Source organism: Parasteatoda tepidariorum, chromosome 9 (assembly GCF_043381705.1).
Source record: "Parasteatoda tepidariorum isolate YZ-2023 chromosome 9, CAS_Ptep_4.0, whole genome shotgun sequence".
Lineage (NCBI taxonomy): Eukaryota > Metazoa > Arthropoda > Arachnida > Araneae > Theridiidae > Parasteatoda > Parasteatoda tepidariorum.
In genome coordinates this window covers 62,422,407-62,433,725 of record NC_092212.1, presented here as the reverse complement: position 1 = coordinate 62,433,725, position 11,319 = coordinate 62,422,407, and the positions used below count along the sequence as shown (strand labels likewise).

The 11,319-nt window shown below is 28.9% G+C and overlaps 1 protein-coding gene across 6 annotated transcripts in view; it reads right to left on the bottom strand.

Moving 5' to 3' along the window:
- Window positions 1-11,319, bottom strand: part of LOC107441879 (Talin_middle and talin-RS domain-containing protein rhea) — a 407,839-nt gene that overhangs the window by 33,422 nt on the left and 363,098 nt on the right. For 5 of the 6 annotated variants that reach the window (XM_043048367.2, XM_071185656.1, XM_071185658.1 and 2 more), the window contains 13 exons: window positions 11,162-11,291; window positions 10,289-10,377; window positions 10,137-10,200; window positions 8,625-8,895; window positions 7,530-7,593; window positions 7,306-7,410; window positions 7,131-7,220; window positions 6,062-6,229; window positions 5,436-5,512; window positions 4,599-4,693; window positions 3,567-3,655; window positions 1,933-3,480; window positions 1,687-1,821 (listed from right to left, as the gene is read on the bottom strand). In XM_043048367.2, coding sequence (XP_042904301.1) covers window positions 1,687-1,821; window positions 1,933-3,480; window positions 3,567-3,655; window positions 4,599-4,693; window positions 5,436-5,512; window positions 6,062-6,229; window positions 7,131-7,220; window positions 7,306-7,410; window positions 7,530-7,593; window positions 8,625-8,895; window positions 10,137-10,200; window positions 10,289-10,377; window positions 11,162-11,291 — 2,925 coding nt within the window. Of the gene's footprint in view, window positions 1-1,686; window positions 1,822-1,932; window positions 3,481-3,566; window positions 3,656-4,598; window positions 4,694-5,435; window positions 5,514-6,061; window positions 6,230-7,130; window positions 7,221-7,305; window positions 7,411-7,529; window positions 7,594-8,624; window positions 8,896-10,136; window positions 10,201-10,288; window positions 10,378-11,161; window positions 11,292-11,319 lie in introns of all 6 variants that reach the window. The other variant, XM_071185660.1, reaches the window with a different exon arrangement.

The window sequence follows — 11,319 nt, the reverse complement described above, 5'->3', positions numbered from 1 at the left end:
TTTTTTTTTTTTTTTTTTTTTTTTTTTTTTTTTTTTTTTTTTTTTTTTTTTAAATATTACAAGTTAAACTTCTCGGAAATTTTTTTTTAAATATTTCAAACAAAACTCCTATAAATTTCCCTGGTTTTTCTAGTTTGATAAAATTCCACCACTTTTGCCTATTCTCCCTGTCCTGTGGTCAGGGAAAAAGAATAAAAGCTTTAAGAATTAACTTTAAAATAAATGAATTAATAATAGTTTATAGGAAAAGATACAGTTATTAATAGAAGAAATCATTTTATCATATTTAAGATACAAAAAGTTCACTTTTTTAATGATACATTTAAAATTACAATAATAAAGATAATGAAAAGTCTTAATCCTATCCTTATCTAAACTTAAATCAGTGTTGCTCTGTATCTAATTGTTTGAATATTAGACAATGAATTAAAAAAACTTTTTTTTATGTATCATATATATATATATACAAAACAAATTATCATTGCCTAAGAAAAAGACTTTAATATTTTTAATATGTAGATAAATTTTTAACTTTACAGTATGTTATCTTAGAATGAAAAAATTCTGACTTTACAAAATTATTAAAAGTCGACAGTCTAGTCCAGAGGTCGCCAAAGTGGTCTATATAGACCCCCAGGGGTCTATTTAACAAAGGTGGGGGTCGATCTGAGCCAGGGGGTCGAATGGGGGTCTATCCGAATCGGAAGGGTCGATTGGGGGTCTATGAAAAAACAGTTCTTAATACGCATTTCACACATACCTAATTAAGTATGTAAAATTTGTGAGTTTTTTTATAACTGACTTAATATCAGTTTCTTTATAGAACATAAATTAATAAACGTATATTAGGGTGAAACAAGTAATTACGTACCTGCGCACAGTGGTACGAACTCTGCACTTCTGGTTTAGAAGTCATATGCATATGTGCCATAAAATTGACCAATTTTGAACCCAATATAGCGAACCTTGCAAAAAAACACCAAGCACACCCATCTCATTGATTAAGAAGCAATAAATCTGTAGTTACTTTACTTATTATTTCTACTTATTTATAATGACTTATTATTTAATAAATATTAAGGTATTTAAATTTCAATATCAATATATTTTTCATAAAACTACTGTTACACAATGTACTATTACTTTAATAAATGTTTAAAATCATAAAATAAATGTACAAACACAGTATCTAACAGAGTTTTATGACAGAACAGTTTATTAACAGAAAACTACTTTTATGGGGTCGATGGAGATTTCGAAAAATTATATAGGGATCGATGATCAAAAAAGTTTGGCAACCCATGGTCTAGTCTTATGACGTATGTTTAGTTATATAGCGTTGTTAGTGAATTTATATTATAAATAAAATTATCAACAAAATTCAAAAATGTATTTAAGTTTCATTCAAAAACTTTTCAACTAAAAATTTTTTCACTAACAAACAATATTGATAAAAAAAATACAGTATTATTTGCTTTTTCAAATTTAAAGCTTAGCTTGTATTATTTCTTTTTTAATGACTTTCTGTTTAACCATTTGATGACAGCTGGTGCAAGTGCTGTATCAAAACAAAACAAAAAAAACAGATTCAAGTTTACTAAGTGCCGTTATCCAGAAGGTCAAATGATGTCAAATAATCATATCACTAAATTCAAAATGAAATATAGAGTTGAAAAAAAAAATTACTTTGATTAAAGAAGACCGTAGTTCCATTAGGGCATTTATCATCTGCTTTGTTGCATTATTTAGTTGAAGACTAGTGGACGGATCAGTGATTGTGGGAATGGCAGCTTTAGATGCGGCAACCATTTTATTTCCAGGCTATCAAGAAACAAGTAGAGCATTTTTAGAAGTCCCAAGATTTTTTTTCCATGTAACATTTTAAATTAAACACATAACATGTCTAAAGAGTGTCATGAATGTAATATTTACCTGAAGCATGGTTTCACAGGAGCTGATTAAAGATAGTTGTGCAGATGGATTATCCACATCCATCATAGTACTTTTAACTCCCTGAACTAGTTTTGGAATGACATCTGCTACGTCCTTACAGCAAGTCATAAGCTCATCTTGTGAGCTTGGATTACGGTTGTATAACCTTGCACCTTGAGCTGCAGCAATGTTCTGCGTTGACATGGCAGCAGTGTGTTTGGCAGCTTGTTCGAGACGTCTGATGAGTTTCCTCTTCAGGGCATTGTTTGCAGCAGCATTTGTGGCACTTCTGAGGTCTTCTGCTGCTTTTTGTAGAGCAGCTTGTGAAGCTGAGTCATGGGGGTTAGAGGCACATCCTTTTGCCGCTTCAACCATCTTAGCAGTTGCATCAGCAAGAATTTTGGCAGCAGCTAAAAGCCTTTTCTGTATATCAGAATCAGACTGAGAATCGGCTTCACCTTTGATAGCTTGGATTAATGTAGCAGTAGCAGTGGCTAAAATTTTTGCTTGTCTCACCATTTCGCCGGCATCTCCGGTGCTACTGAAGAGTTTATCTGTGGCATCCAATATAGTATCAACAGCACCATCATGAACTGAGGCTTGAGCTCGCTGTTTATTTACAGTTTTCACGTGATTGACAAGATCATTCAGAGCATCTTCCACGTCATTGCTAGCTTTATCCATATTGTCCAGTAGAACTGGATCTCTTGTAGCATCATTGCAAGCTTTGTTAATACCTTCAACAGCTCTAGATACTTCCTTGGCTGCTTCAATAAGTTGTTGTTGGCAAGTAGGATTGGAGATAGTCGGTGCAACCACTTTTGCGCATGCTAGGAGCTGAGATGACGCCAATGCACACTGAGTAGCAGCAATAATAACAGCATTTTGCTGGGCCTGATCATCACATTTGCTGGCAACATTTTTAGCTTTCAACACCAAATTAGCAGTTGCAGTGGCAACTCTTTTCGCTAAACCAAGCAAAATATCTTGTATCTCCTTATCGATGGCGTCTTCTTCCCCAATGTTTCTCAAAACAGCATGACTTGCTTCACCCACTCTGCCAGCAGCATTCAACAAGTTCTGTCGGGGTTCTTTTGTTTCTGGTTCAGCAGCCTTCAAGAAGTCAGAAAAGGCTGAGCACAAATTCCTGGCAGCATCCAGCAGATTCTCACCTTGCATTTCATCATCCATCAGAGCAGCTATCATCTTAACATCATTAGACATTTCAGACAAATTTGTTGTAATGGTAGTTACTGCTGCCCCTACAGCTGGGTGATCAACATCTTCAGCTGGTCCAGAAGTAAGGGTGATGACTTGAGCAGTAGCAGCATTCATAGCAGCTAACTGAGATGATACATTCTGCTTTTTAACATCCATTTGGTTTTGTTTCCATTGGATAGATGCCGGATCTGTTCCTAGTTCTTGAAGCTTTATTCTTACATTAAGATTATTTTGAGCATTTTCAACAGCACTTCTTCCTGATGTAATTGTGCTGAGTAAAGCTCTCTGAGGCTCAGACATTGTAGTGTGCACTTTTGGGTGCTGCATCTAGAAATAGACAAAATTTTTCAGTCATTTTTATAAATTCAAGACTTGGTAACGTATAAATTTTAGACTGGGACAGCAATTTTTACCTGTACAGAAGCATAAGCACTGTGTGCTTGCCCTCTTGATTCACCAAACTGTGCTCCTTGGGTTTGCCCAGTAGTGTAAGGCATAGGTCCTATGAAAAAGAAAAGGAAAAAAAAAGAGAAAATTTATATTTTCCGAATGTAATAAATATTAATACTTTACAAAAAAATTAATCTTGTGATTATAATAATATCAAATAGTTGGTTTCTTTCATCTTAATGTCAGCCGTTACTTGGGAGAATGGCTCTGATGTTAACTTACAGAATGCTTGCTAAGAATATTTGACAATTTCAAATAATTGTTTTCTTGTTTAAAAATAAACCCACATATCATTTATTGGGAATTAGATACATTATATGGCCAATCCTGCACAAATTTACTAAGCTTAACATTCAGAGGGGTTAAAATAGTACTTCATTAAATGAGTTATGTTAATTTCTGACTTTTCCATCAAATTTTAAAAATAGTTCTTTACTGTAATTTTTAGTATTGGAGAAAAAAATGCAAATTTGCAAAAAATAAAAAAATTTTAAGAAAATAATTTTAAGGGTCATTTAAAAATTATGTCATTGGTGGAGGTAATGGTAATTTGCTTACATAGCATTTAAACAGCCTTTTACGTTTTAACGAATTATTTATTTAATAAAAGAATAAATAACTTAGTGGTAACGTAATTTAGCAGCTATAATTACTATTAGATTTGGAGTAAGAGTTTTATAATTTCAAATAACTTATATTTAATAAAAAAGCATTCATTTTACATTGGAATTGTATTAAAAAAATTTTTTTTAATAGTTTTATTATTTTTTTTCGATCCAAATATATTAAAACTATATATGTAAGAAATTCTGCTAGGAAGTACACACACTGAAGGAATTTGAAAGACAATGCCCATAGATAAAGTATCTGTTTATTTTCACAACTTCATATAAAATTAAATGGTACTTTGATGATTGATTTCCATTTTAAATAAATGATAATTTAAAATTAGCTACACCACTAACATACCAAAACAATGATTAAAAATAACTTACCATTGACACCAGTTCTCATAACAGCAGGAACAACAACAGAACCCGAGTCAACATGAGAAACTTTTGCAGGAGGTTGATGCTGCAATATAGTAGCCCTGAAAAAGATAAAATCAACCTTAGATTATTTTTTTAAAACTTAGTTCAATTTAAAGACCCATACTATAGACTAAATATTATTAATTAATTAGATACTATATATATACATCACAATGAAGCCAAAAAGATAAAGAGAGAAAAACAAAGAAAATTAAGAAAAATATTTATGAAAATAACATCTGATGACAATAAGAATAACATTAATGAAAAAAGAGCAAAAGTTTTCATTCCAAATAATGATGTTGCATGAGCAAATGTAAGTTTCAGCAAAATGTGAATTGTTCTCATGCAATATGGTTAAGCTGCTAAGTCGTAGAAAAATGCAAAATAAGCAATAATAGTCAGATTTTAATGGATTTTGCATCAAAAACTTATCTTACTCTTTAACATAGAAACTTTTAAAAGCAAGTGCAGTAAAAAGCAAACAGTTGTATCGATTTTTATACATTAAATTAAAAACAATAATTATCTAGACATAAGTTTCACAATGGCTCCTGGCTCACAGAAATAGTGAATTTTTAATGCTCGCCTATGAAATATATTATGTACATTTCATAGGATAAAATGGTAATAATGAAATTAATGGAATTGAAAAAATTATCAGAAGTTCCTAACATTAATAAGTACCTCCTTTAGTTGAATATGTATGTATATGCACACGTATATGACCAATATAGTAAATAATAAATAAATCAACATGACAAGAGTCATTGACATTGTCTAATATATAAGAATACATACTTGGCAGCAGATACATTTTCTTCAACCATAGCAGATCCCTCATCTCCTTCAATGCCTAGATGATCTTTTGCTTTTTTCTATAAGAAATTATTGAAAAAAATAAGTGCAATTCAAACTTTCACTTTAAATAAGTAACTAAAACCTTACAGTTTTCAATATTCAGCCATTTTTTAAAAATGTGAAGTTACTCAATACATTGTTTGAGGCAACGAAAAAAAAGAGAAAATTAAGAATTATTCATTAATTTCAATAATCTTCATTTAAAATTTTGCGAAATTGACGATTTTTTAAAAAAAGTTAAGTAATTTTTTAAATAATTTAAGCCATTTGAAAATCTTAAAGTTCAGACAATCATTTTAAGGAAAGTAATATAGTTTAAAGCTCTGATTTTATTTTAAGCTTCGAAAAACATCATTTCCCAGACATTTAACTGAAAACTGGGCAAAAATTTTTTTTATCAAATAAAAACATGAAGTAAAGCTTTTTACATAATTTGTTAGAGTAAGAACAGGCTGAAAATTTTACCAATACATAAATTGCGGAGAAAATTTATCAGAGTTCTTTACACCAAAGTTACATTTTTCTGAAAAATAAAATTATAATTTAAAATATATAGTATGAATTACCATTTTTAATATAATATCAATATATCCATTAATCAATTGTGATATTTGTTCCCCTTCTGATGTTTGTACAGAGTAGTATGAATCAGAATAATCTCCAAAATCTAAAGTAAAACTATTGGGAGATGCTGCACATCTTCGAACTTTTGTAAGAGGCCATGTCTTAAGAATCTGAAATATAATTTATAATATATTAGAGCTGGGCAATTCATGGATGTATCATGAAATATGAATATTTTTTAAACACATTAACAATACATTTAAAATTAATTCCACAAGTCTTATGATAATTTTCAAACGTACTATGATTGAAACAATGATAACACCATTTTCAGTACCAAAAACAAAAAACAATGGGTATGATAATCAGCATTGTAAAAAAGCCAGCCCTTTTTGAAAAAGGCTCACTTTATTTTTTTGTTACTTTGAATAAAAAAAAACTGCAGAAAAAGATTAACTTTGAAAAAATGACAATTTCAAAAATGCCAAGCAGCAGTAGTGTTGTCTGTAAAAACTTTGTTGTAAGACATGTTTCTCAAAGTTAAACATTTAGCTAATATTCTACAAATGACATTTCCTACAAACAGATTTTCTTACATTGAAATGGGCAAAGAAAAATACTCCACCTGATTTTTTGTCAGGACAAAATTTAATGGGAAAGCCAATAAAAAAAAATTGCTATTAAAAAAGCCAATTTCATTATTATTTAAATAAATAAGAATTTAAAATATTTATATACTTCAGGAAATATATAAATGATATACAAATTTAATCTATAAAAAATTAGAGCAGATGAAGATAAAGAATATTCTTTGGGAGAACAAAACGAGTAATTTATATTAATGCGAGTAATGTTATTGTGATTAATATATAAGTATATTGTGCATTACTTCAAATGCAAAAATAAATTAATATTAATTTCTCAAAACTATTCATTTAATAAATGAGAATAAGAAATCTATGAAAGAACTTAATTATTTAATTTTAATACAATATTTATCATCCAAAAATTAAAATTAGACCATTTTAGAATAAAAAAAGTTAGCATTTTCTTAAAATAAAACTATCATACCTCTTTTGTTTTTTCGTCCAATCGCAAAACACTATCTTTAGTAACTCCTAAAAGTTTAGGAACCAATTTATTTTTTCTATTCATTTTCTCCTATAAAATGAGCAATGCAGTTTACAAAAATAGTATTACAAAAATAAAATTGAATTCAATCAATCAATAAATAAATTAAAAATACCTTAACAAGAAAAAATGTGACACCATACGTCTTAAGTGACCTAGCAAGGCTGACATATTTAACTTTAGCATCAAGCTCTGAATCACCAACACATTTTTTATGTTCCTAAAAACAGTAAAAAGTAAATTAGATCTAACTGGACAAGTTATTCAACAATAACAAACTTTTTTATGAAGAAATATTAAAAAATAAATAAATAAAAAAAATTAAAAAAAACTACTTACAGCAAATACTTTCTTTTCTATTCCTTTGGATTTAACATAATCTTTAGGTAAAAACTCTTTTAAACTGAAACAGAAAAAAAATTGTAAACAATTTATAATTAACGACAAACTTTACCATATTTATCACATATAATGGAGCATAAATAGATAAATAAACCATATTTTTTTTAGAACTTTATACATTTACCAGATTCATAGAAAATGGGATTTCTGAATGGGAATCAATCAGGAACAAAACGAAAAAAACAAACTAACTACAAAATATTTTTATAAGGACAACTATGAATAAAACATTGTAAATATGTTTTTGAATGATATGGGGATTTTTCATTTTTCAGAAAATATTTTTAACATAATATTGAACATTAATAACAAATACTTAATAAAATTATTTCTAAAACCTTTAGCAAATGGTCTCTTCTGACAGTGGATGAATCCAGCATTTCTTTGACCGATCTGGTTTTCAAAACTCCATCCCCAAGGAAAAAATGAAGCAATTTTTTAAAAAGATATCTCAAGATTTTTTTTTTACATAGTTTGAGCCACATTACAATTCTAAAGATGTGTTCATTTATTCTTATTATTTCTAAAAATAATTATCTAGTAAAATTTCATAATAAGAATCTAACAATTTAATGGGTATCTAGTATAAATATAGCTTATAAAAATTACAAAAAATTTTTTTCAAGTGTTCTCAAATTAATTTTTTCGCATTTTACCCCTGGCAAAGATAACACTTTGGAAAAGTAGACATTAAGATACATTTTCTTTTATCACAAAAAATAAAAATAAATAAATAAAATAAATCTGGTTGATAAAGTTACCTAGGTAGTCTGAGTAACTTAACCTACTAGGTTGTTTAAATTTTTTGAAAGAGAAAGTAAAGAACTACTTGAAAGTAAATTAAGTCTAAGACTTTCCACAGATCTAGGAATTATTTTTCAAACTCTAATGATAGAGAAGTACTCTAATTTTTAACAATTGGCAAACATTTAACATCTTTTAACATTCGAAATTTAAAATTTGGCAAAGTAACCACAATTGGTGGTGAAACTCTGAATATAAAAAGTGTTTATAATTTAAAAATAAACCTACTCTAAAAATCCAGATTTGTGCTTAGTTTCAACATGGTCACCAAACTGAATTTGGCACTGGATTCCAGCAAACTGTGCACCCTGTTCTATTGTGACAGGATGAGTTCCCTTGATGATTGCATCTCTAGCCTGCACATACAGTAAGTTTAGTTGAACTGGATCCCTAGAATCTACATTTTGGTCTGAGAAGAAAAATTTTCGTCTTAAAAGAAGAGTCTCTTCTTCCTCTATGCCTTGTTCTCTAAGAGTTTTAGAATGATCAATCCAGTTCACTAGAAAAATATAAATAAAATGTGATTGACAAAAATAGTATACTAACATATAGTTAGTAACAGATGGCAGTGACACACATACTAATGTATCCCCACTTATATTACTTTACTAGCTTAGAGTTAGGAAGCATATTAATATGAAGTTGTAAGCAATGATCTATACCAAATAAAGCATGCAATAATTTAACTATTTAAACCAGTGATTTCCAAAGTGGTCTATACTGACCCTCAGGGGTCGACGACAACCTGCAAAGGGTACATGTCAAGTGAAAAAAAAATTGGGGTTCCATGAAATGAAGATCGGGACAACAATAGTGGAGCTCATATAAGCAGGTTGTGACTTTAATTTTGGCATTTCATGAATGGAATAATCCACATACACTGATAGTACCTATTTACTTACATTATACTGCCTTATAATATAAAGACATATATCTATCTACATTCTACATAATTTATAAAAGTAGCTATGAAGTAAAAATTTTATTAAAATATAAGTTACTAGGATTATTTTCTGATATATGAAATTGATGGCAAATGTTGATGATTTATTATTGAAGCATCAGGTTCATCCCTCCCACCACAAGCATTTATTTATTGCTTAGTTATTTAATATAACAGATACTAAATTTTAATTTGCTTTGTTTTAATTTGAATTTAATTAATAAGTGTATAAAATTAACATGTGTTTTTTTCTTAAGTTTTTCACACTACAATTAGAAATTTAAATCTTTTTACCGTGAGTAGTACTATACCAGCAGACAAAAATACATTTGAAGTTGATGAATTAACAAAAAATCAATATCAGGTAAACGGGGGTCTACCCAAAACCGAAAAACATGGCAAGGGGTCTACGAGACAAAAAAGTTCGGGAACCACTGATTTAAACTATACAATTTGGTCCATCAACTCAGTAACAGACATTGCTTAAAGAAAACCACCAAGCTGTATTGCTAATGCATCAATATTGCATCCACTAGTTATTTGGTTGTAGTTAATATAGTTGTTAGTTAAAAAGATTAAGTTGAAAAAAAAGTTAAGATAAACAGAAATATCAGCCACCTGTCAAGTAAACTTCCAAGGGTTATAACCCTGAGCAAAATTAAGTGGAATTTGAGTTACAAAAAGTAATTAGTTAAAATTCATGATAAAATTATTTTAAACAAACATAATTATTATTTAAAAGTTAAAAAAGTTTCAGTTCTTAAAACAGTATTAATATTAAACAGAAGAAAACTTACAATCATCATCTGTTTTTAACTTCTTTTTGAGCTGTTCCATTTTTTGGTCCTTATCTTTTTTATCCTGAAACAATTCAAACAAAATATGAAAATATTCGAGAAGAAAATTACTATAAAAAAATGGGCAGAAAATTAATAAAATGTATATTTACCCTCCTTAGAGTGAGGGTACCGGTATTAGGTTCTTTGTTTTCATCAGGTATATCACGGATTAGAGAAAACTCATCGTGATTAGTGATACCTAAAAAGAAAATTTGTTTTATCAGTAAGAAATAGAGCAAAGAGTATATGACATCGACAAGTAACAGTTTTCAATAAATAAAAAGAGGAAAAACACACTGAAATAAATAAAGAAATGCGTCTGGGAAAAAATTTTTGGGGCACCAAATTTATTAGCACCCGAAAGGATATTTTTGTTTAAATGTTGCTTTAAAGGGTTAAAAATATTAACTTTAATGAACTGATTTATTATTGTAATATATCTATATATAGATTAATATATAAATAAATATAGATATATAGTTTTTCACAAGTTTTGTTTTTTCTTTTTTAATTTTAGCAAGAGGATTGATACATAATATTAAAAGAACAATAAAAAAATTAATGTTGCTGAAAATAATGGAATGCAAGTAAAGGTTTAAATAAATTTTAAAAAAAAACTTTATATAAGTTTGAAAGATTTAGATAGCAAAACTCCCCCCCCCCTAACTGTAGAAATCTCACTTTTACTGATAAAGCATCTAATGTTACAAAAAATAATACAGACTAATCTCTCAGCCATATTCAAAAAAGCCAAATTGCCAGCAACAGATCTCAATGTTTATTGATCAAAGGATAAGTTTTATCTGATCAGTTTTTACATTTTGAGAACGGTATCTTAGAAAACTTTCCTTCGTGAAATTACAAAAAAAAAAATCGTAATAATAAAAAGTAGAAAATTGCAAATACAAGGAAGAATCTCAAAAGATAAAAAATATTGATTTAAAATTAGAGTAGTTAACTCTTTTGTGCCTAATCAAGCCTACCTATTTTTGTGCAAATAACAACCATAAGATTAGCAACAACTTGACTATCATCTACAAGGACGGTTTTTACTGTTCCATCTAACATCCGAATTCGCAGAGTCCTCATCTTTCTCTTGTATTCAAGGAGATCCTGGAATGAAAAAAAGATAACACTTTGG